At 56.9% G+C, this 23,893-nt stretch overlaps 2 protein-coding genes across 10 annotated transcripts; one reads left to right on the plus strand and one right to left on the minus strand.

The window, feature by feature from the left end:
• The first annotated feature begins 956 nt into the window (after nt 1–956).
• On the plus strand, nt 957–6,921 carry PSMC3 (proteasome 26S subunit, ATPase 3). Its single transcript, XM_022592017.2, has 12 exons — nt 957–1,225; nt 1,487–1,570; nt 2,193–2,318; nt 2,760–2,864; nt 2,974–3,036; nt 3,304–3,441; nt 3,883–4,026; nt 4,137–4,285; nt 5,167–5,263; nt 5,478–5,623; nt 6,495–6,576; nt 6,733–6,921. Exons 1-12 carry the CDS (start codon nt 1,199–1,201, stop codon nt 6,841–6,843), a joined length of 1,272 nt encoding a protein of 423 aa, XP_022447725.1. The 5' UTR covers nt 957–1,198; the 3' UTR covers nt 6,844–6,921.
• Nucleotides 6,922–9,079: 2,158 nt separating this feature from the next.
• On the minus strand, nt 9,080–16,964 carry SLC39A13 (solute carrier family 39 member 13). 9 transcript variants are annotated; one of them, XM_022592020.3, is made up of 10 exons: nt 16,856–16,964; nt 15,079–15,387; nt 13,105–13,218; nt 12,678–12,799; nt 12,197–12,301; nt 11,996–12,085; nt 11,163–11,213; nt 10,703–10,835; nt 10,432–10,531; nt 9,080–10,338 (listed from the first exon to the last, which is right to left on the minus strand). In XM_022592020.3, the coding sequence occupies exons 2-10, from the start codon at nt 15,377–15,379 to the stop codon at nt 10,263–10,265; spliced, it is 1,092 nt and encodes a 363-aa protein (XP_022447728.1). In that variant the 5' UTR covers nt 15,380–15,387; nt 16,856–16,964; the 3' UTR covers nt 9,080–10,262. The 9 variants fall into 9 exon arrangements, with proteins under 9 accessions (XP_022447728.1, XP_089770971.1, XP_089770972.1 ...); XM_022592022.3 differs by having other exon boundaries at nt 10,225–10,338; nt 10,707–10,835; XM_022592019.2 differs by having other exon boundaries at nt 10,225–10,338; nt 10,432–10,556.
• Nucleotides 16,965–23,893: the final 6,929 nt, after the last annotated feature.

Consider the following 23,893-nt stretch of genomic DNA (forward strand, 5'->3'; position numbering starts at 1 on the left):
TAAAAGATGATATTTCAGGGCTTCCCTGGTGGCCCAGTGGTTGAGGATCTGCCTACTAATGCAGGGCACACGGGTTCGAGCCCTGGTCTGGGAGGATCCCACATGCCGCGGAGCAACTAGGCCCATGAGCCACAACTACTGAGCCCACGCGTCTGGAGCCTGTGCTCCACAACAAGAGAGGCTGCGATAGTGACAGGCCCGTGCACCGTGATGAAGAGTGGCCCCTGCTTGCCACAACTAGAGAAAGCCCTCACGCAAAAACGAAGACCCAACACAGCAAAAATTAATTAATAAACTCCTACCCCCAACATCAAAAAAAAAAAAAAAGATATTTCAGTTCAAGTTCCAAGCCTGGAAAAGACCCATGTCCCAGCTCAAGGCCGTCAGGCAGGAGAAGGTCCCTCTATCTAAGGGGATGGTCAGGTTTTTGTTCTATTCAGGCCTTCAACTGATTGGACGAGACCCACCCACTTTGGGGAATCCCCTAATTCCTAACTGGGCCAGATTTTGAGGTTGAAAACCCCCCTCAAAAGCATCCTTTCAGGGCTTCCCTGGTGGCGCAGTGGTTGAGAGTCCGCCTGCCGATGCAGAGAACACGGGTTCGTTCCGCGGTCCGCGAAGATCCCACATACCGCGAAGCGGCTAGACCCGTGAGCCATGGCCGCTGGGCCTGTGCGTCCGGAGTCTGTGCTCCGCAACGGGAAAGGCCACAACAGTGAGAAGCCCGTGTACCGCAAAAAAAAAAAAAAAAAAAAAAAAAGCACCCTTCCAGTTACCCGCCAGATTAGGACTACATTTCCCAAGAGCCCTGCGGGGCGTTCTCGTCTTTTCTCCCTCTCCTTTCCATTTGTTATCCAGGCCCCGCCCCACTGCTCGTGCCAGCCAATAGCGAATTCGCCTCTCGCGCCGGCATCAACAGGACTGGGGCGAGAACATTTCAGGAGCCGTGGGGGCGGGTCCTGTGGCCTCGGCTTCATCTTTTAAGTTGGAGAAGCAGTTTCGCCGTGGCAACTGGCCCAGCTAATTTCGTCAAGAGTCAGGACTTGGAGAAGGAGTCTGGCACTAATCAAGAGCAGGCGTGAGGAGAGATAATATTAGCCTTTCGCCCCGGCTACTGCCCAGTCTGATCTTCGGCCTTCTCCTGCAGGGGGTGAATCTGCTGCCGAAACTCGAGAGTCCAGTGACTCGGCAGGAGAAGATGGCGACCGTGTGGGATGAGGCTGAGGTGCGCGCCGGGAGAGCTGGGGGCTCTGGAGCCGGGGCCAGTGGAGAGACGCACGTGGCGGAAGCGGAGGCGGTGGCTGGGGGGGTTTCAAGGTCTAGCCCGGTCCTGGGGTTGGTACCGCTTGGGATGTGGGCAGGCGTCCCGACTCCTCCATTCTGGTTTTATGGGCGGGGAGTGGGCTAACTGAGGCTGTGAGTGGGCTTACTCGCAGTCCTGAGTTAACTAACCTGACTTTAAGAAAGACGAATCTGTTTTGCACAGCAAGATGGAATCGGGGAGGAGGTACTCAAGATGTCCACAGAAGAGATCATCCAGCGCACACGGCTGCTGGACAGTGAAATCAAGGTGGGCGCACAGCCCCTATGTCAGGCAGTGAAGCCCGCACACAGCAGGCCCTGGTGATCCACCTGTCTCGCTCACGTCGTTCTCGGCCTCCCTAGGCGAGGCGTGGGGACCGCGGTTTCCTTCTCGGACCAGGAAAAAAGAAAACTAAGCTTTAAAAGGGACCAGAAGAGGGACAGGGTGATGGGAAACCAGGCCTGAGAGAAGGAGTCATCAGACTGCCTTTCCCAGCAAGGTCTTTAAGTATTCCTCTCGAGAATCCTTTTAGGAAATCCCCATTTTACAGATGAGGAAACTGAGGCTCAGAGAGTTTTTGTTTGTTTTACTGTGGTGAAGTACGCAGCCTGTAACAAAAGGCAGAACCTAAAATCTGTTTGCGTGACTCAAAGTCTTGCTCTTTTCCCTTTAGTACAACTAATACTTCACCAGGAGGTTTCCACACTGGTCTCCTGTTCTGACCTCTGCTGGTTGTGGACACAGGCGCTGAGCATTCAGAGAGCCTTAGATATGAGTGAAGAGGGGCAGGAGGGTCCCCCAGGCAGCCTGGATAAGGCTCACCAATTACAAGGCCCTAGGATAAGCTGAGCTAAAGCTGAATATTTGCCTCCAATCACCCTTATCCCAGATCATGAAGAGCGAAGTGTTGCGAGTCACCCACGAGCTCCAAGCCATGAAGGACAAAATCAAAGAGAACAGTGAGAAAATCAAAGTGAACAAGACTCTGCCGTACCTGGTCTCCAACGTCATCGAGGTGTGTGTGTATGTGGAGGGGAAGAGAGGGGTCAGTGGGGCTTGGGACAGCCTGTGATGGGCCCACTGGGGAAAGAGTGGGTGGGTGTTTTGAGGCCTAAACTGCATGTAAGAGCTAAACCTCCTAGGGTTTCCTCTCCAGTGTGCATTTCCAGGGAGATACATAGGGCCTGAAAAAGCCTTGGAAGCCTCGCATGTTTCCTTTTCTACTGGTTATTTTTCCCTGGGGGTAGATGAGCTCTGCAGAGAAGCAACACCTGAGCAGAGATCTTACTAATCTGGTTTATTAACCACACCTTTGCTGGGCTCAGGGCTAGTCTGCGGAGTGAGGTAGGGTCGGCCAGCCCTGCCAGTGTTGAGATTGTCGCAGCCTCAGGAGCGCTGGGCTCTGGAGAGTTCAAGGAACTGAGCTGGGCTTGATCTGAGCTTTTTCCATTCCCAGCTTCTAGATGTTGATCCCAACGATCAAGAGGAAGATGGTGCCAATATTGACCTGGATTCCCAGAGGAAGGGCAAGTGTGCAGTGATCAAAACCTCTACACGACAGGTGAGGCTGGCCCAGCCATAGGAGAACTGAGGAGGGTGAGGGGTGGATGTGGGACAGGGAGCCTTACTAAGGGCAGTAACTGAGGCTGCACCTGGAATCTTCCCTACAGACATACTTCCTGCCTGTGATTGGGTTGGTGGATGCTGAAAAGCTGAAGCCAGGAGACTTGGTGGTGAGTGGTGTCCCTGAGCCCAGGCAGGGCTTTTCCAGCGAGGTTTCTCCCACTGATTAGCTGAGCCCCTGCCCCAGGCCCAGGTCATTGTTGGTCCTGAATGTCTGCAGAGCAGCCTGCAGAGTCTGAGAGCGTGTCTGCCTGCTCTTTGATTCTTGTGTTGCCCACTCTCATATCTTGCCTTTCATTCTGTAGACACCTATCACCCAGCCACTTAGGTAGGCCTTGAGCTGAGACAAATCTGAAGTCTTTGTGCTGTGTCCCCAGGGTGTGAACAAAGACTCCTATCTGATCCTGGAGACCCTGCCCACAGAGTACGACTCGCGGGTGAAGGCCATGGAGGTGGACGAGAGGCCCACAGAGCAATACAGTGACATCGGGGGCCTGGATAAGCAGATTCAGGAGGTGAGGGAGGCATGGCAGCCTCACCAGCCTTTTGTATTTCTCTACTTCAGTGACCAGAGCACTTTCCCCCAGTGTGCCTCTTATCCTCATAGCATCCTAGGGAGGCAAGGAGGAGACCATGTAACAGTTTAGGAGACTGAGATCCCCTAAACTGAATGACTTGCCCAGGATCACAGAAGGTTAGGGCCAGAGCCAGGACTGGAACTCAGGCTCCTTTTTCTTGGCCCAGTGTCTTTTCTGCCATATCCATCTGTTCCCGGGGAGTCCATAGCCAGCCGTGGTGGGAGCGAGCATTCTGTGTCCTCTGGATGTGGGGGAAGGAGAGGGCAGTGTCTCTGAATTGGAGTAGGAGGGTTACGGGTAGGGGTTGAAGCTATTCAGGGTTGGACTGTAGGAGCCCACAGGGCTTCACTGTCCTCACCCAGGACTTCTTCCTGGCAGCTGGTGGAGGCCATCGTCCTGCCAATGAACCACAAGGAGAAGTTTGAGAACTTAGGGATCCAGCCTCCAAAGGGGGTGCTAATGTACGGGCCCCCAGGTACGGGGAAGACCCTGCTGGCCCGGGCCTGTGCTGCACAGACCAAGGTGAGTGCTTTGGGAGGGATGAGGAGGCTAAAGCTCTGCCAATGGGCTCAGATCGAAGGGGCTTCTCATTGCGCCTTTGGCCTGACGTGTCAACCCCACCCCCGCCCCAGGCCACCTTCCTGAAGCTGGCTGGCCCCCAGCTGGTGCAGATGTTCATTGGGGATGGTGCCAAGCTAGTCCGGGATGCCTTTGCCCTGGCCAAGGAGAAAGCTCCATCCATCATCTTCATCGATGAGCTGGATGCCATCGGCACCAAGCGGTAAGGGGGTGCTGAGTGCCACCAAGGGGATTGTTGTCAATTCCAGCTCTCCCACCCTGTTCCCTACTCCCCGTGGGATGGTGGAGGCTCTGTTCTTGTGGTTGTACTTCTTAAATTCTCTTCTATGTAGCCTCCCTGCTTCGTTTCTTTTCCCCTGACCATCCTTTCTCCTCACAGCTACCAGCATGTTCCTTTCAAAACTTCACTCAGCAGCACCCACAGTCCCTCAACGCAAACAGATCCTGCTTTTCCTTCCTGGCCCTCCCCGTTGCTTCTTGGGATAAATGCTGGGCTTGCCGTGGCCTGCAAGGCCCCCGTGTGGCTGCCCCTGCTCCCCTCCAGCTTCATCCTGTCCCTGCCTTCCCCTTCCCTCTGGACTCCCTCCACAATGTCCCCTCAGTTTGCAGGCCCAGTCTGGTGGGAGAGATTTTGCACCTGCTGTTTCCTCTCTGGAATGTGCTTTTCTTTTTCCCCTGTTCTCCACTGGCTGGTTGCCCAGCCGATGTGTTTTCAGCCTTAAGATCTCAGCCTGAGGGGACACTTCCTCAGGGACGCTTGCCTGGGCTCCCTGTCACGTGCCAAGTCTGGGCCAGACCTTTGTATTTCTAAGTTTTAGCTCAGATATGATGACACATTCATTAGGGGCATAGGCCAGGCAGTGGATTTCGCTCACTGTTTTATCTTAAGCCCAGCACCTGATCCCAGGAGCTTCTCCAGTCCCTGACACCATTTCTGTGCTGGTCCCTGGGCTGGGGGCCCCAAGTTGAGTGAGACTTTTCCCTGCCCTGGATGGGTTGGGTTGGGCTTCTGGTGGTAGAGGAGAGGAGGGCTCTCCCTGAGCTGTGTCCTCACCGGTGTGTTGGACCTCCTGTGTGCCCCAGCTTTGACAGCGAGAAGGCTGGGGACCGGGAGGTGCAGAGGACGATGCTGGAGCTTCTGAACCAGCTGGACGGGTTCCAGCCGAACACCCAAGTGAAGGTGAGTATTGTCACTTCACAGGTGAAGAACGTGGGGCTTAGAGGTCAGGGGATCTTCTCTGTCATCTAGCTGATGGAGCTAGAATTAGAATTGGGGTCGGTGTTGAATATTCCCTGCCGTTTCATATGGACCCTGAGCTACCTCTTTGCCCGTCGTGGCCATGACTGTTGCCTGTCTGTGAACGCTTCAAGTTTCTGCTTCTCCTGTTGCTCAGGTAATTGCAGCCACTAACAGGGTGGACATCCTGGACCCTGCCCTGCTCCGCTCAGGCCGCCTGGACCGCAAGATCGAGTTCCCGATGCCCAACGAGGAGGCCCGGGCCAGAATCATGCAGATCCACTCCCGAAAGATGAATGTCAGGTGGGCAAAGGCACGAGCAAGGCGCTGAGACCTGAAGGGGCAGCAGCAGAGCTGTCTCTGTCCTCTTTGTACTGACCTTCCCCAGGTCTAGCTTCTCCCCCTCTCCATGTCCCTTTCACACCGAGCACTGTTCCACACGCTGGCCTCCATTTCTCCCCAGGTGCCCGACAGAGAATCGTGCTGGGGCCCAGGCCCCAACTGAAGGTGCTCTGCTCCTTCGGGTCCACCTGCACACCCCCCCCCCACAGCCCTCCCCCATGGTCGGAAGGTGTGCAGGCTGGAGGCCCTGTTTCCTGGCCACCCCTGCCCCAGCAGATGAACGCAGCCCAGCATGGCCCAGGGCAATCCTGCCAGGGGCCAGGTGGACCTGGGTTCAGATCTGTGTGACCATCAGCAGGTGGCGTGACCTCTCTAAGCCTCAGTTTTCTTATCTGGGACTTGGGGATAAGGGCTCCGACCTCACGGGGTTGCGGCAGTGTCAAGTGCAGTACTTGGCGCATGAGATCAGTAAGTGGCAGCAGCAGTGCTGTGCTGACGCAGGGCCCGCGCTGCTTGGGAGACAGAGAGATGGCTCTTCTGTCTCCACAACCTCCTGTTCCCCTGCCTCAGGCTGAATTCCCAGGTCTCAGGTGCAGACTTCTAGAATGCTAGGGCTCAGGAGACACTGGAGTAACTTGGTCTAATCTGCTTTGACCTACCTCCGTTCCTCTCCCCCTCGTGTGGAGAAGAGAACAAGACACAGTGGGGAAGGGAGTCGCCCGTGATGGCGGCGAGTTGACCTCGCTGCTTGACGGAGGCACGTGGGAGGACATGGGCTCCCCCACCCACTCCCGTAAGTGGCTGAACCCTGTGATACCTCCCCACCTCCCAGCCCTGACGTGAACTACGAGGAGCTGGCCCGCTGTACAGACGACTTCAACGGGGCCCAGTGCAAGGCCGTGTGTGTGGAGGCGGTGAGTGGTGGGCCGAGCGGCTGGGCGCTTCGTGCCTCCTCCCCTGGGCAGGCTGCTGGGGGCTGCTGAGGGGAAGAGGCTGAGAAGGTGGAGGCCTCTGGGAGCCGGGCTGGGGGTCTGGGGAGGCACCCTAGAGCCTGTCTGTCCTGGCTGCAGGGCATGATCGCGCTGCGCAGGGGCGCCACAGAGCTCACCCACGAGGACTACATGGAGGGCATCCTGGAGGTACAGGCCAAGAAGAAAGCCAACCTGCAGTACTACGCCTAAGGGGTCGCCTGCCACACCTGTTCTCTGGCCTCTTGCTGGTTAAAATTCGTAATAAAGGATGGTTTCAGGTTCCTGCCACCACCTGTCTGGCTTGCCTTCCCTGGGCTCTGGGTAGAGGAGTGGGGGCAGATACAGGAGGCCCCTTCCCCAGGTGCTCCTACCCGAGACAGCCGAGGGCCTCAAACGCCTTGTCGGGGTGAGGCCCTCTTGGAGGGGTGGGCGTGTGCCACAGCTGTTCCCCGGGGTCTTCTGCCTCCCCCATCATGTCCCTCCAGACCGCTCTCTCCGCACTCCCTGACCCGCCTCTCTGAGCTTTTGAGGCCTGTGGTGCTGCAGCTCTAGTATGAGGGGCCTGAAGGGAAGCCAGACTAGTTTTTCCTTCTTTTTTGAATTTTGGTGCTCTGACCCTAGGCCTCGCTTCCTTATAAAGCCCTGGCTCTGGGTCTTTGCTCCCTTGTTTCCTGGCCCCCAAGCCTCCTGTTTCTCTACACGTTCCTTTTAGCTGTTGGCCCGTTTCCTCTGGCTGAAAAATCAGTGTTGAGCAGGATCTACTCCGAGAGCCCTTCTAGGCCTAAGCGTGGTCATGCTGTGTTCTCTCCCACCCCCAGTTCTGCCGTCAGCCCCACATCCCGTCAGCTTCCTTTACCATCTTGGTGGTCCTCTTCTGTCTACCAGCCTTCCAGCTCCCCGACCTGGAACCTGACCTCGTGGTTCACCGTTCACTGAGCGCGCACCCTGAGCCATGTGCTATGCAGGTCGTGTGCATGGTTTTATCTCGTTAATCACAGCAACTACCAATAGGGTAGCCCCGCTTTATAGATGCATTTCGAGCAACTGGGCCAGGATTGCACAACTCTTAGATGGCATTGCTAGGCTTCAAACCCAGGAGTAAGAATAAAGCCTAGTTTATGTTGTGCTGTCTTAGCAGCTTTAACCACCCCCTGAATGGCCTTTCAAAGCAGCAGCCCTTTAGAACTCTCCATCAGCTCTCACTTGCCCCCTGGCAGAAGCCCTTTACCCTCCTTTTCCCATCACCTCCCCTGAAGGGACATGCCCACAGTCACAGAGCTACTGACTGCCGGCCTGTCTGGAGTTCCCCTCTCTCTAGTCCCACCGCCTCCAAGCCGCCATCCTGAGTGTCAGGGTGCACCCCCATTGCGCTCTCCTTGGTGATCCCACTGACTTCCCATCCCCCGGAGGAGCCCCAGCACAGCCTCGGAAGTGCTCTTGTTCTGGCCCTGTCCTGGGCTTAGCTGCCCCCACTCCTGCATCTCTCACCCCGACCCCCCGCGCCCACCTGCGTGAAGCTGCGAGCACCACCCTCACCCCTGACCTTGGGGTCCTCATTTATAAATGGGGCCCCACTGCCTCCTTCAGCGGGCAGAGTGCCATGACTGCACGTGCAACTGTCACCCGACACACGAGGAGCCCCAGGGCCTGCTCACGGGAGGCGGGGACTGCCAGGACAGCCCTGGGTTCCTTCCTCGCTTCTGTCAGGCCACCAGGTCCTGGGCGTGTCACAGTCAGGTGAAGCAGAGCCCTTTTTGCTGGAAATACTGAGTCAGGCGCTCCCAGCTGAGGATACAGCCCATCCGGGCTTCGCAGCCTCCGTGATGTGGCGCGGACGCGCTGTCCGCCAACGGCCTGCTGAAGGTAGGAGAGGAAGTGGGACTCCACTTCCCCCTTCTGCTCTCTCCTAGCAGCACTGGGGAAGCAGCTCCCCCTGGGCCTGATGCTGTCTTCATTCTTAGCATATTCACTGGTGGTGAGGGTATGGTTTAGAATAAAGATCTCATTTTTTCCTTTTCTTTTTAATGAAAAATAACATTTCATAGAGGCCAAACCTGGAGCTGACTTTGTGGATGGAGCTCCCTTCCGCGGTTAAAATTACTTAGGGGGCAGGCCAGGAAAAAGCCCTTGGTTCGTAGGTCTATGAGGACACCACCCTTGGGGGTGACGCGGGCTATAATGGCCTAGAGCCAGGCTTGTTTTATTGGCATAAAAAGCTAACAACAAAATAAACAAGGGAAACATGAAATGTATACCCTGTTGTGAGAAGCACCCCAAAAGTAACAGCTCAGAGACGAAGCAGGAGGCCCAGAGGGCGGGGATGACGGTGGAGACCAGCTGGGCAGCCTGCGGGAGCTGGGCCCGCAGAGCAGCCAAACTGGCCGGAGCACGGGGTGGCCGGAAAAGCCCTGCTTGACCATGGGCTCTGGTATGCAGAACAGAGGCAGCCGGTTTGTGTATATTTATTTGCATCTCATCTATAGAACAGGTATTTACAGATACAAATGGAACCACAGCAAAACTGCCGTAAAACCATTCAGACCCTCTTGATGGCTACTTCTCAAGACGCCCACGGTCAAGTAGCAGGGCTGGAGCCTGGCTGTGGAGTGGGCCAGCTGAGTACCTGGGCGTCAGCCAAGGGAAATAGCTGGGGATTATGGCTTCAGCATCCCCAGAGCACATTCCTGAGTGCTGACAATGTGGAGCCCTCGCCACCCCCGCCTAGCCCCACCCACAGTGGGACAGGAAAAGGGGTCCGAGCCAGGGGCGGGGGTCGGGGGTGGGGGTGGTGGCAGCCACCGCTCCCTCTCTTCCTGCCCTCCGAGTGTCTGCCTGGACCCTGTGCTGGCACGAGCATCCCTGAGCCAACTGGGAAGCCTCTGGCCCGGGGCTGCTCGCTGCCCTGCTGGCTGCTGTTTGGCAGCTGGAGGTGGCAGAGCCGCTGGCGTTGCCAGGGAGCATTCCCTGGGGGAACAGAAGCTGGGCCAGGGCAAGCAGCCACGGGGAAAAGGTCTTAGAAAGCATCTCCCGGCTCCATGCTGGGAGGGGTAGGACTGTCAGTGCTGAGTGGCGCTGGGGGCTACATGAGCACCTGCCTCTCCTTTCTTTGGCCTTGGAGCTGGTGAAGGAAGGGCCAGAACACTGGACACAGCAGAGAGGAGGTGCCCCAGCCTCAGTTCCTGGCTGCCCAGGGCTGCGTGCCCATGTGCAGAGGTTCACTCCCTCAGGCCAGGGACCCATGAGGCCCCAGCAGGAGACAGCTCTGGGACTCCCTGCAGCCCTGGGCTCCTTGGGCTGCTCCCACTCCTCCTGGCGTCCTGGTGGGCAGAGGCCTCTGCTTGGGACCAGTGTTCCTGTTCCTCACTGCTGACTCCAGGGGGTGCAAGGTGACAGGGGGCCAAGGAGAGAAGACCGCAGTGTGGCTGGGGGCAGGCGTGGGCATCGGGCCCTGGGCCCAGCACACAAGGGATCACAGTGTCGGTCTTGCACACAGTCACATGCACACCACACACACCCCGTCCTCTTGTCAGTTCGGAGGACTCGCTCACTCTGCCTCACACACACACACACGGTCACAGAGTCGATCTGAGTCTATTATTGCTGTGCAGGGGGTGGGGCGTCAGGGACAGTTACTCGACGAAGACCGAGAACAGCACCATCACCACAATGCCCGTGCAGAGCAGAAGCACTTGCTGCAGGGAGCGCCTGTGGGGAGAGGGGCAGGGGCTCAGGGGGTGGCACTGGCCGAGACGCCGGGGGCAGAGGCCCTGCGAATGGCAGTGCCAGTGGGTAGCTCACCATGGGTCATCTTCCTCCAAGAGGTCGGGCAGCACGTTCACCAGGGCGATGTAGAGAAAGCCGCCAGAGGTGAAGGGCAGGATCCAGGCCACAGTCTCCTCTGCAGCAGGAGAAGCCCTGACTGGCTGGGAGTCCAGGGGAGCCATGTGTACTACACTCCCTCCCGCGGGGTGGATGGGGGGCAGAATCTGGCCTGGACACCAGGGTCAGGGCAGCTGTGCCCTTTGGCTGGGGCCCCTCTGCTGACCGCCACCACCCACCACGCCCGTACCTACTCCCTTGGGGGACTGAGTACAGATGGCGAAGCAGGCGCCCAGCAGGCCCCCCAAGGCCGTCGAGAGCTGCAGCTTGGCTGCGCTCCATCGGTCAAAGCCGGCCCGGAGCAGGATGGCAAAGTCGCCCACCTGAGGGGAGGTCCAGACGATCACTCTGGGCCCCAGTGGGGCCAGATCCCCTGAGCATCTCAGGCATGGACACACACAACGAGCCCCCTGCACCCGCCCTGTAGCTGGGCCCACCCCGTGCCCCAGCCCGCATCCCCTCGGCAGGGCCCCCCGTCCTGAGGATGCTGGAGCACAGCTGAAACGGTGGCTGCAGCCTAGCAGGCTGAGCAGCTCCAGGCCTCTGTGGTCCAGCCGCCCAAGCCCACCATTGCTGGGTAGTCCCACCCCGAATCCCTGCCCCCAGCTCCACACCCACATGGCCGATCACGGGAACCCTCTGGCACTCACCTCATGGGGGATCTCATGCAGGAGGATGGCCATGGTGGTCAGGAGCCCGATCTGCAGGGAGGGGAGGGAGTCTGTGGGGTCTGTGCCGAGGGCTAGGGCCCCCGCTTGTCCGCTCATTCTACAAACATTTACTCTGCTCTGGGTGCCCTGGCTGGGTACCATCTGGCTGCTAGAAATATCGCAGCAAATAAAACAGACAAGGAACCTGCCCCCAAGAAGCTAACAGCCTGGAGTGGAGAGGCAAGGATTGAGTAAACAGACAAAGAACCATGTGATTACACACCATGACAGGTGCTATGGGGAAAGGATGGACTGGGTGCCATGGGACATGATGGGCCTAACTGAGATGAGGGGTCAGCAAAGGCCTCCTTGAGAGCGTGCAGTTCAAGCTGAAGCCTGAAGGATGAGGGGCTGGCAGTTCAGAGGGGAAGAAAGAACATTCCAAGCAGAGGCAACAGTGAGTTGGAGGCTACCAGAGGGGACAGAGGTTGGCCAGTTCAAGAGTAGGCAGACCCTGGGGCCAAAGCGCAGAGGGCAGAGGGAGGAGGTGGGTGGGGAGAAGCATCTAGAAGCAGGCAGGGGCCAAGCATAGCAGCCTGGCAGAGGACTGTGATCCCAACAAGGAGTGTTCGCAGCAAGAAAAGACCAGTCGGTGGTGGAGACAGAAGGAGGCCGTGTCCAGGAGAGCAGCAGGGAGGCGTGGATGAGGGTGCTGTGATGGAGGGAGCAAGGAGATGCCTGGGGACCTATTCTGGAGGCGGAGCCCACTGGTTAACGCAGGCACCACCCTTCCCACCGAAGGGCCTGGGTCCCACTGCCCCAGCCCCACTCACCTTCTTGCTCACAAGGAAGCTGGCAGCCACAGCCAGCCCGTGGGTGAAGTTGTCTATGGTGTTGGCCAGCAGGTTGAGATAGCCACTGACCTGGGCGAGGGGAGAGAAAGCTGGGTTGAACCGGGCAGGCAGGGCTGAGTTGGGCCGGCCACTTGGGGTGGGGCGGCTGCAGGAGGAGGGGGCCCTGGGCGGGCCACTCACTTTGATGTTCCGGACCACGGCGCTCAGGCCGGGCCCTGCAGCTGGCTGGGCCAGATGGTGGCCTCCACTGAGCGCGGCCGCAGCTGCAGGGTCTTTGCTGGGGGCCTAGGGCCAGGAGAAGGAGGGAGACGTGACATTAGATGCCCCCCACTCGGCCAGGGTGGACAGAAAGGGAGTGGAAGATGGAGAAGAGCTAAAAAGGGAACACCCCTTTTACCTGGCCGGGCTCTGCTGCCCAGTCAGCCGGGCGCCCCCAGACCCAGCAGGCCCTCTGCCTCCCGCACTGCTCTCACTGAGAACAGGCCACGGCGGGGGCTGATGCCCAGGTCCTTCCAAACAAGCCGGCCCAGCCTCCTGGAGCTCCCAGGAGAGGGCCGAGAGACCCTCTTTTCAGGGCTTGGCTCAGAACTTGGGCCTCCAGGCCCTGGCACCACCACAGAGCAGAGGCTGACCTGTGTAGCCTCTGGGGTTTGGGGCTCACCTGGCTAGTCTCCTCCTCCTTGCTGTCCAAGAACATCTTCTCCAGCGCCAGGAAGGTCAGGAAGCCAGCAATGACCCACAGTCCCAGTTGCTGTTGCTGCTGCAGGCTCTGCCCCTCACCACCTGCAGGGGGCAGCACTGACACACCAGGCCAAGCCAGGGCATAGAAGGGGGGCTACTTGGGATGGGACCTAGTCCAGGGCAGTGACAGGGGCAGGGTGCCAGGACTGGCTGGTGGGGCAGTTGGGCCCCAGGAACTCCCATAGGGACCAGGGCACTGGGACCAGGACAAGTTCCCCGCCAGACGTCCAGAACCCCCTCACAGTCATTCTGCAGAGCAGGCAGGGCCTAGGCCATCCCTGGGCCTGGGCACCAGTTCCCACCTACCGCCTGCCACCCTCCTGCCCCCGGCCTGTGGTCTCACTCACCAGGGCTGGCACTGTACGTGTAGGCCCACGCCTCGGGCAGCAGGTGGAGAAACACATTGCCCAGGAGTCCCCCCAAGGCAAAGCTGAGCAGCTGCTTCAGGCGCCGGGCCCCAGCTACAAGGCAGAGATGTGGGACCTGGGAACTGGGGCACCAGAGCCCCTGGCCTGACCTCTGCCCCACCCAGCTTACTGGGCTCCTAGTGTGGTCCCAACCAGACTGCAAGTCTCCAGAAGGCTGGACATGGGCTGCTGGCCTTCCTGGGTCCCCAACCCTTCAGTCCCAGTAAGGGCTGGTGCCCAGCAGGAATACACCACGACCTGCGGGCCGACTGTGGAGCCACTACTGCTTCAGGGTTAAGAGACTGGGCTTGGGAGCCTGACAGGTCCCAGCTCCCCAACGCACCAGCTGGTAACCTTGGGCAGATTACTTCTGGGACTCAATTTCATAATCTGTAAACTGGGGACAATTGGATCTATCTGATAGGGATCTTGTGTGAATTAAACCAGCGGTCCCCAACCTTTGTGGCAACAGGGACCGGTTTCGTGGCAAACGATTTTCCCACGGATGGGGGTGGTAACGCGAGCGAGGGGGAGCGGCCGATGAAGCTTCGCTCGCTCGCCCACCGCTCACCTGCTGTGCGGCCCGGGGGTCGGGGACCCCTGAATTAAACAACAATACATACAGCAAGTGCTTATGAAGTGGGAGTGTTTCTCTTCTCAGCCACTGTTACTCTCAGAAAAGTGGCAGAGATGTGAGGACTTGCGCGGACGTGCAACATCCAGAGTTAGAAGTGCCCTGAGGGGGCCTTTGGTTTGATAGACAAACTGAGGCCCAGAGGAAGAGGCAGCTTGGTGGTGGGGTGGGGGTCCCAGGGGGAAGCTGCTGCTTCCAGGCTGTGTGCCCTTGGGCTCCTCCAAGAACTTCTCTGTGCCTGTGCTTCCCCATTTGTAAAATAGAGCTAATAATCCAAGTCCTCCCTAGGTGGACCTCTCAGGGATGCTATGAGAGGGGCTGAACTGATACACAGGCCAAGACAGCAGAAGAGGGCCCTGTTCACAGCTGGGGCACCGGCCCTCAGCCCAGTGCCTGGCACAGTTGCGTTCATAACCATCTGTTGAATGAACAGTTCCTGGAGCCTGGCAGGCAGCACGAGCCCCTGGGGGACCCTCATTTCAAAGATTCCCGGGGCCTGGTCCAGACCTACTGTGTCATACTCTTGGGTGGGGGTGACAGGCACCTGCATTTTTAGCAGCTCCCCATCTGATCTTCTTTAGCTTTCATTATAGCATGTCACCTATGGACACATGCGCAGCCAAGGAAAAGCCTTTGCCAGGCCTGCACCCACCTCCCAGCGCCCCTCTCCAGAGGCAGGCCAGCTACCAGCCTCTCACGTGTTCTTGGGTGAGGCCGCCCCAGGGGCTCTGGGTCTGAGCGCCCTCTTGCACTGTGAGCAGGGACTGAAGCGAGAGGCAGCGCGATGCCCAGCACTGGCTCGCGAACACGGAGCCCCGTCCCTGCACCGGGGCCGTCTCCTAAGTGCTTTGCCGACGTTAGTTCATTTAATCGTCACAATAACACCTATGAGGTAGATACTATTATTATCCTCATGTTTAAGGTTGGGAGCTTAAGGCAGAGAGAAGTTAAGGAACTTGCCCAATACCACCCAACTGGTAAGCGGCAGAGCCAAGATTTGAACCAGGCAGCCCGGCATCCGATTTCCAGCCTTGTTTCTTGCTTCACAGTGAATGTTTGCTGACTTTCATCTTTCAGAATAAACAGATGCACAAACGAACGAACAAATGAGCACGGCGCACGCTGGCTCACTGGACCAAGGTGAGGAATTGTGCTGGGTCCCCACCTTCCACCACAGACACACTGCCACTCGGGACCAGAGACCCGGCTCTCCCAGGAAGAGCAGCAGCATGTTTCCCGTGCCATTGGCTGCCCCTCGGTGCCAGAGGAGGGTCACTCACCTTCTGAGCGCAGCGTGGTCCCCATCTCCAAGGGAATGACGAGCAATGGGAAGACCCCGCTGAGCCCCACCATGAGTGAGCCCAGGAGGGAGCAGATCCACGTGTCCAGCCGCTCTCCACTCAGCAGGGCCCCCCAAGACTCACTTTCCTTATTGTCCAGGCGACAGGCCGCTGCCACCCCCCGGCTCCGGAAGGCCTGCTGGGAACCCCCAGCCCCTCCCAGGAGCTCCAGGGCAAGAGCAGCGAGGAAGAGGAGCCTCTGTCCCGCCATGCCACAACCAGGGCAGGGACATCCAGGCATGCCACGTGCTGAAAAACACAAAGGCCACTTACGTGAGCTGCCACCCTTGGCCGCACACCTGCTTAGGAAACGTGGCATCTTAACCCTCCCCCCACTCCCAGCGGCCATGGCACCTGCCCTCCTGCTTGCCTCCCCCAGGGCCTCTGAGGATCCCAATGATGGGTGCACAGAGCAAAAGGGCTCTGCTCCGCCACACCCCACTCCCAAGGAGCACACATTTTTTCCTTGGGAACCAGTTCCAGGCTGTGTGTCAGCCTGTCCGCCTGAGGCTAAACTTTCCTTAATGACAGGGTGAGGCGCTGGCTGGGTTCCCCTCAGACACCGGTAGGCCCGGCCCAGCTGGGTGTCTGGCTGCCAGGGGAGGCTTCGCTGCCAGGATGCGCCCCAGTGAGGACACCCCCAGGGATGGCGGCCAGCACAGTCTAGCTTGATGGGGCAATGTTAGGAGGTGCAGGTGGGGAAACCAAGCAGCTGAGCTAGTTCAAGACCATCAGGGCTTTTTCCTAGGAAATGAGTCCAATATCGCTGGGGCACGGAGACAGCCAGGAGGTGGGAATGAAGAGAGAGGATTCTTCAGCTAGGAGCTGCCTCACAGATGTGCAGAGCACAGGCTTTGAAGACCCGCCCTTGACTTTGTGCTCTGCATTTACAGCTGCTTGACTGCGGACAAGTTCCTAGAGCCCTTCTCTGAGCCTCAGTCTCCTTGTCTGTAGCAGGGAGATGAGTATTGCCTCCCTCACACAGTGGTGAAAATGAGATGAGCTTGCTAATTAGGTGAGTGTGCCTGGCATGGAGGAGGCACAGAGAACCCTCCTTATGTTGCGGGAGCCCAGGAGCACCAGGCAGCAAGAGTGTACCCAGCAGGCGGATCACAGGATCTGGATGTGAGTCAACCAAGACGGAAGTTCAACCTGGAAACTCAGGCATGAGGTTTAAATGTGGTCTGCCCTCCCTCATGCTGGCTGTGACCTTGAGCCAGTGATGTCCTTGCCTCAGTTTCCTCATCTGCTGATGGAGGTGGGAGGGAGGGAAAGCAGCTGGAAAAGATGCTCGGGTCTAGGACCTCCGGGCTTTAACGGGACCGATGAAACCCTCTGGGCTCCACTGGGGACCAAAGGCAGGACTGCGCCAGGCCGGACTTGGAGGCAGAGGCGGGTCAGGGGACAAGTTTGAGGAGAGGGGAGGGGACAAGTTTGGGACAGGAGAGGGGGTACCGAGAGAGTCGGAGAGCAGAGGGAAAGCAGAAGCAAGAGCGGGAGAGCCAAGAGTGAGAGAGCCAGAGACGGAGGCGGAGGGAGAGGGAGAGATGGGGAGCGACGCGTGGGGAGACAGGGGAGAAGAGCCCAAGGAAGTTTAACTCCCGGGCTCTGGGCGAGAGGCCCAGGTCTGATCTGGACAGGCCGGGTCGGGGGCAAGGGGATCGGCAGAGTCCGTCTCGTCAGGGGCTCTGGCCCTGGGGGTGCGGCGGTCACTCACCGTGCGGCGGCGACGGCGGCGGAGGCGCTCCGGACAGCCCCGGCCATCCAGCTGCGGCACAGCGCCCCGCCCCGGCTCTGCCCCGCCCGGCCTGTCCGCCCGGCCCCCGGCCCGGAGCCGCCCCCAGCGTGCGGCCACGTCACACGGGACCTGTCCGGAACCCGACGCACCGAACGCCGCGGGGTCGTGGGGAGCGGCGGTGGGAGAGCGCTTCCGCCTCGATGCCATGGGGGACCCGGGAGGCTGGCGCACTTCCGCTCGGGCGGGCCCGGGACGGCGGGGAGGGTCGGGCGGAAGTGGGGGCCCCGCGGGCGCCCAGCACAGTCCGGCTGCGCAGGGCGGAGACGGCGGCCCCGCGGTGACCGCGAGCAGTTGGGTGGCCGCGCTTGCGGGTCTGCCCGCCGTTTCCTCTCTCGGGAGGCAGTCCCAGCCGCGGCCGCACGGGGGCGCGCTTTGCTGCCAGACTGCGCCGTCCCGGGACGGGGTCTGGGTAGGAGGATGGCTGTGGCGCTCCTGCTCTGAGTCAGCCCAGCCTGGCTCCTCCATGAGCAAGGGAAAGGGGAAGTGCCTGCCGCAGGGAGGGGCCTAGCCCCGGGAACCTCAGAAGAGGGAATTTTATTCTTACTCATCGAATTATTTTTATGCTTTGGTTTTTCACTGGGAACCTCAGGCCTTTGTCTCCAGGGCTTGTAACCCTTTGGAGTCCAATGCACGGTGGCCTGACATTGCTGCTGGTAACCCCAAACCTGGGGGAGTAAAGGCTCTGTGCTTCCCTCACCTCAGACTGGGGCAGCAAACAATAGCATTATTATAACTGCAATTTACTGAGCACCTACGACGTGCCATTCACTCTGCGTGTATTGTCTCCCTGAATCCTCAGTCTATCCCATTGAGATGGATACTGTTAGCCCAGGGTCACACAATAGCACAGATGGCAGAAGCACGATTCAAACCTGGGTGTCCTTGAACCCAGAGCATGTGATAGCACTTCTCACTTATAGGGTCATGGGAACCTGCCTTGGCATTTACACTTTGCATTCTTCTCAGCCAGGACCATATAATACTCAGCAAGGGGCACTTGGGTACTCACTGGGGCAGAGATTGTGACAGGGTGGGAGTCTCCCAGCCTCTGACCCTCATCTGCCTCATGCGGTAATTCCTTCGTCCGTCCTGTGTCACTCTCCCTTACCAGGGGCTCTGAGGGCACAGGGCTCTCACAGGCTGCACCAGTTGCCCGATTCCACCTCACACTCCAACATCTGCCCTTCCTAGACCCCCAACTCCTACCAGGCGGGATCAGCTTTCCTCTGAAAGCCCCGTGTCTGCCTCACCCACCAGGCCCATAGGTCTACAGGGACGCCCTCCTGTTCTGCTCCCTGAGTTCTGAAGTGGAAGCCCTGTGCTGGTTACTTTGCAAAGGGAGGAAGACACTTAGGGATGCTGCTCAGGGATCTCTAAGGTGTGCCCCCCCATATATGCAAATCACTCCATCATATGCAAAGCACTTCACAATATACAAATGATTTCACAATAACACAGTCAGCATTCCTGCCTCTAGGAGCTGAGGGCTGCTGGCCACCAGCAAGGGGATGGGCAAGACCCAGCTAGAAACACCACTTGCTGCCTTCTCACTGCTCTTTCCTCTCACCTGGCCCGGAATTTCCACCATCAGACTCCCTAATGTACTGGGGGGTGGGGATGGGACTCTAGAGGATGACCATGAGCCGGGAGGGCCAAGTAGAAAGACAATGGGTGGACTAGTGTGTGGCTGTTAAAAACAGCGAATTAGGGGCTTCCCTGGTGGCGCAATGGTTAAGAATCCACCTGCCAATTCAGGGAACGCGGGTTCGAGCCCTGGTCCGGGAAGATCCCACGTGCTGCGGAGCAACTTAAGCCCGTGCGCCACAACTACTGAGCCCGTGTGCTGCAACAACTGAAGCCTGTGTGCTCTAGGGCCCTGCGTGCCACAATTACTGAGCCCATGCACCGCAACTACTGAAGCCTGCACACCTAGAGCCTGTGCTCTACAAGAGAAGCCACCGAAGTGAGAAGCCTGCGCACTGCAACGAAGAGTAGCCCCCGCTAACCACAACTAGAGAAAGCCCACGCACAACAACGAAGACTCAACGCAGCCATAAATAAATAAATAAATAGGTAAATAAATAAATAAAAAGAAGAGTCCTGGAGGAAAAAACAAACAAAGAAAACCAGTGAATTAGATCTGCCAGGGGCTTCCAAATATGGACGAGTGAGAAAAGAGAGATGCAGAAATTTTTTTTACTATAACCCACTAGTTTAAAATAATGACAAAAAGGAAACTTGTATAGGTACATGTGATTATAGGTATTAGCATATATAAGTCCATTTATAATTGTGAGTAAATAAAAAATATAGAAGATCTCACGTCAGCATGGTAACATGGATTCCATTGTGGGGGAGAAAAAAATATAAAAGGAAAATTTGTAAAAACATGTATATGATCATAATTTATGCAATTATGTAAAAAAGATATGTAAAAGCTTTTATATATATCATATGTAAATTAAATATATGATATATATATTAATTAACTCCCTATGCCTCAGTTTCCTCATCTGTAAAATGGATTGCTATATCAAGTAGTTGTGTAAATTGAATGAACACAGAAAACACTTAGAACAATGCCTGGTACATGGGAAGTTCTACTTAAGGATTAGATGTTATTATTATTTACATGTGTGGACACATGTGTATAAAGAAAGTATTACAGTAATGAAAAGAACAGATAAAGACACAGGGTGGGGGCCACCCCTCTCCACTCCTCGCTGAGCACAGATGAATGTTTTCCAACACATTTATCAACTAGTTTGAAGGCCTCAGGGTCTTCCTGGGTCGTGGCACTGGGCAGACAAACCACAGCAGGGCAGGGTGAGCCTGGACACTGCTTGGCTCTGCGTGGTTGGGAGGCGTCTGGGATTGGAGGGGCTGCAGACCAATTTCTCTGATCTGGCCTTTCTCAGCAACCAGGTCTCAGCCCCCTATTTCTAGAAGGTGGGACTGCTTCTGGGCCTAATGACCAGGCGACGGCTGTGAGACCAGCACAGCCTGGCGTTGGCATTGCCGATGCGCTGACAACCCTCCCCCTCCTCTGGGGGTCAAGGGCTAGAGGCTCTGGGATGGGCACATTACTTCTGCTTCCAGAGTATGGCCTTCTGTGAGAAAGCAGGCCTTCACCTTCTCAGGGCTTTCCGTGGGGGGCTGCAGGTAGACATGTAGAAGGGCATCTGAGGCTCAGGGTGCCCAAGGTCGCCCTGAGGAGGTGAGGCAGAGCTGAGTGCCCACCCAGGGCCCTGCTGCTTTTACTGTGGCCTCCAGCTCTGCCTCTCCAAACTGGACCTGCCCCTCTGGAACCCCTGACCCTAACCCTCTCTCAACTTGTTCTTCTCAGGGCAGCCTTAGCTCCCTCGTGAGTTCCTGGGGTGCTTTCTCCCCTGAATTTCCAGCCCTGGCCTGATGATGCCCCAGTGACTCCACAGCAGCCCCTTTCCCCCACCCTCAGCAACTCTTCCTTGGGCAGCCCAGCCTCACTACTTTCTGTCCAGCCTCTCTGCCTTTACAACCCCCTTTGTAACTCCCATCCTACCCGTGGCAGGCCTGGCCTGTTCGTCCCCTTCCACCGTCTCTCTCTGTCGATTGAAATCCCGCCCGTTTACAAGGCCGCTCCCTCTCTGAAGCCTTCTGGGTCTGTCCAGGCCCTCAGTGTTGTGTCTTTGGAGCCCTGAGCCCTGTACCCTGAACACAATGGGACTTCTTCACCCTCCCAACCCCCATTCCCGCTGTGGGCTTCTGGAAAGAAAGACAAGCTCTTGCCTATACCCTGAATAGAAGTCTGTCCAAATGAATTTAATATCTCCCTTTCCCCTCTCCTGCCTCAGGAGCACAAAGTGGGGTGAAATTCCTGTGCACTGTGCACAGTAATCTGAGCCTTCGCAGGACTTTATTTAATTTATGTTTATTCATAGATTTGCTTACTTGTTACCCCTTCCCCATCCCATCTCACTGCTTCCTTCTTGGGAGAATCAGAGCGTTAACAGTCCTTTTTTTCCCCTAAGAAACATAACAGACAATATTCTGTCCAGTTTGGCCTTTCTTTTTAAATAAGGAAAAAAGCTCTTTTAAGGTTTTCTTTTACGTTATTCAGTGATGTTTACAATTGTTCTCATATAGGTCCTGCATAACTCTTAATAAGTTTACTTTTAGGTATTTTACATTTTGTGGGTATTTAAAAGAACATATTTCCCATTACGTTTTAAATGTAGTGCACAGGAAGGCAAATTATTTTTATGTATCCCTTTGATACCTGGTAAGCCAACTACATTTTCTTACTGGTTCTAATCATTTCTCAGTATTACTCTTGAGTCTTTTAGGTGGGTAATCATGTCAGCTCCTAATAACAGAAGTATGAAAAGGAAGGAACCAACATTGTTTTTTATAGAGGTATGGTTTGGCTTGGTTTTGAACTTCATAGGAAGTATCTGTCTTCTGGGACTGGCTTTTTCACTCAACGATACGGGTACTAAGATTCATTCATGATACGCGGTGAAACTGGTTCATTTGCTTGCACTACTGAACGATGTGCCACTGTGTGAGTGAATCCTCTGTAATTTATTTCCCCATTCTCTTGTCCATGGGCATTTGGGTTATTCTCTAGATTTTTGCTGTTCAGAACAGTGCAGCTTTGAATGTTCTCGTTTCTGTCTCTTGGAGCACATGCCCAAGTTTCTCTTGATTTTAAGCCTAGAGGGGGATCTGCTGGGCCTCGGCTTTATAAGATAAGGCCAGATTGTTTTCCCCAGAGGTTGTAGGGAGTTGCACTCTGACTAACAACGCACTGGAGATTCCGTGGCGCCACCTCTTCTCCAGCACTTGGTGCTGTCAGACTCGTTAATTTTTGCCCGTCAAACGGTATAAAATAGCATCTTATTGGGGCCTTCATTTGCATTTCCCTTATCACCAATGAGCTTGTGCATCCCTTACGTGTTCATTGGACAACTGTGTTTTCTTCTTCTGTAAAAAGGCCTGTTCACGTCTTTCATCTATTTTTCTGTTGGATTACTTGTTTTCTGTTTTTTCCCATGGATTTCCAAGAGTCCTTTATGTGTTTTTGATGTTTATCCATTGCGGGTTGTACGTGGCAGACGTCAGACGTCTCACATCTCCTCCAGTTTGTGGCTTGCATTTCACTTTCTCAAAGGTGTCTCCACTTCTCTCTTCCCTCCCACGCTTGGGCCTGGGACGCTAGTGCGCGTGTGTGTGGATGGGGGGGGTCATGCCCCTCAGAGCGCCGTGCAGAGCAACCCCACCGCCCCTCCTGTTCCTTGGGGCTTTAAGAGACCCTCATCTCCCTCCCAGATTTGGCTGAGGCGGCCTGGATGGGAAGCCCCTGTCTGGTCTGCTTGGGGTGGGCACGCTGCAGCAGGGAGGGCCTCGCTGCGATGGTGCCCCCCCTCTCAGGAGTTATTTATCACTTCCGGCTCCTCACCTGGGGGCCGGGCGCCTCTCTGCTCCGCTGGGCAGCAGCCTGCGGCAGCTCGGGCGCTCCCTGGGGGCGGGCGGCCTCGGGGGAGGGGCGCTCCGGGCCGGCCCCTCCGGAGGCGGAGGCGGGGGCCAGGCCTGCGGCGGGGGCTGGGATGGGGGGCGGAAGCTGCCCGAGCAGATAAGGGCCGAGGTCGGTCCTGCGGTGAGACTGTGCGGGACGCTGCGTCCGCCGAGCCCGCCCCCGCACCCTCTGGTCCCAGCTCCCCGAGCCACGGTCGGCGTAGCGGCCCCCTCCCTGCAACCCGGGGCTCGGCATCCTGGGCGTTGATCCCAGAGAGCAGTGAGAGATGGTGCTCCGGCCTGCTCGTTCCGTTCCAAACCTCAGTCATCGCAGCTGGAACATGGGGGTAGGAGTCTCCAGTTACCCCCCAGGGCCGTTAGGGATGGAACAGGTGCAGGCTGGTGAAATCCCTCTGTAGATTTGGGCCTTTTGTAAAGGATGGGTACCCTGAGTTCCTCGCATTGCCCCTGCTGTACCCGCTGACTCGCCAGGCTTCATCCCCGTTGTATAGATGGGAAATTGGGGGACTTGCCTTAAGTCACAGAGCCAGCCAGCAGGAAGCAAGTGGGGAGGGGAATGGAACTCCACAATCTGGGGGCCCTCTTTAAGAAAAAGATTACAAAATCACAAATACAAATTTGCTGAGGCCTCTCCCAGGGCCTTGGAAGAGGCCCAAGTAAGTGAGAAGCGCAAGTCCAACTTCTTGGTTTCCTGGCCTCACCCTGCAGACCCCCTGGAAGGGCTTACACGCCTCCTCCAGGAGACGGTCAGACACCAACATAGTTGCAGGGTAGGTTCAAGATAGTACAGCAGGGGCCTGGAGGAGTCCGCACTGCAGCTGGGCCCAACCCCCTGCATATGCCTAGGCAGCCCTCCGGCCAGCCCAACCCAACAGCAAGAGCAGTCAGGCATTTTGGGACTGCGCCACCGCTGGGCAGGGCCAAGCCCTTGAGCACCAGCCAGTCAAAGTTTACTTGCCACTCAGGGCCTCTGACCCTGTGGGCTGGCAGTGGTAGGGAAACTTCCTAGGAAAAAAGGAAGGGGGAACCTGCCCGAGGCAGTGTAAGTGCATCTGACTTGGAGTCACACGGGACTGAGGTTTAAGCCACTGCAAGGCCATGTGACCTTGGGAAGACTCCTTCATTTCAGTTTCTTCATCTGTAAAATGGGAGTAATAATAGTACCTACTTGTCAGCGCTGTAATGAGGCTTAAATGAGGCCATGCATGACGAAGCTTGGCTTTTAGAAGCAAATTTCCCTTCTGTGAAATCTCCAGGTCAGGAGAGGCATCTTTCTCTCCATATTAGGATTAAGTCACTTACCCAGGGGGTGGTCTCTTGATTGCAAAGTTGAGATTTAAACCCATGAATGTCTGGCAGCAATGCCCTGGTTCTAACCATCAGGGAACACTGCCCCCTTGGGCCTGTCTCCCCCGGGAGTTAAGTGCCACTGCTAGGTGT

This window comes from Delphinapterus leucas, chromosome 7 (assembly GCF_059928025.1).
Source record: "Delphinapterus leucas isolate spDelLeu-1000000601 "Yukka" chromosome 7, BTC_Dleu_Yukka2, whole genome shotgun sequence".
Lineage (NCBI taxonomy): Eukaryota > Metazoa > Chordata > Mammalia > Artiodactyla > Monodontidae > Delphinapterus > Delphinapterus leucas.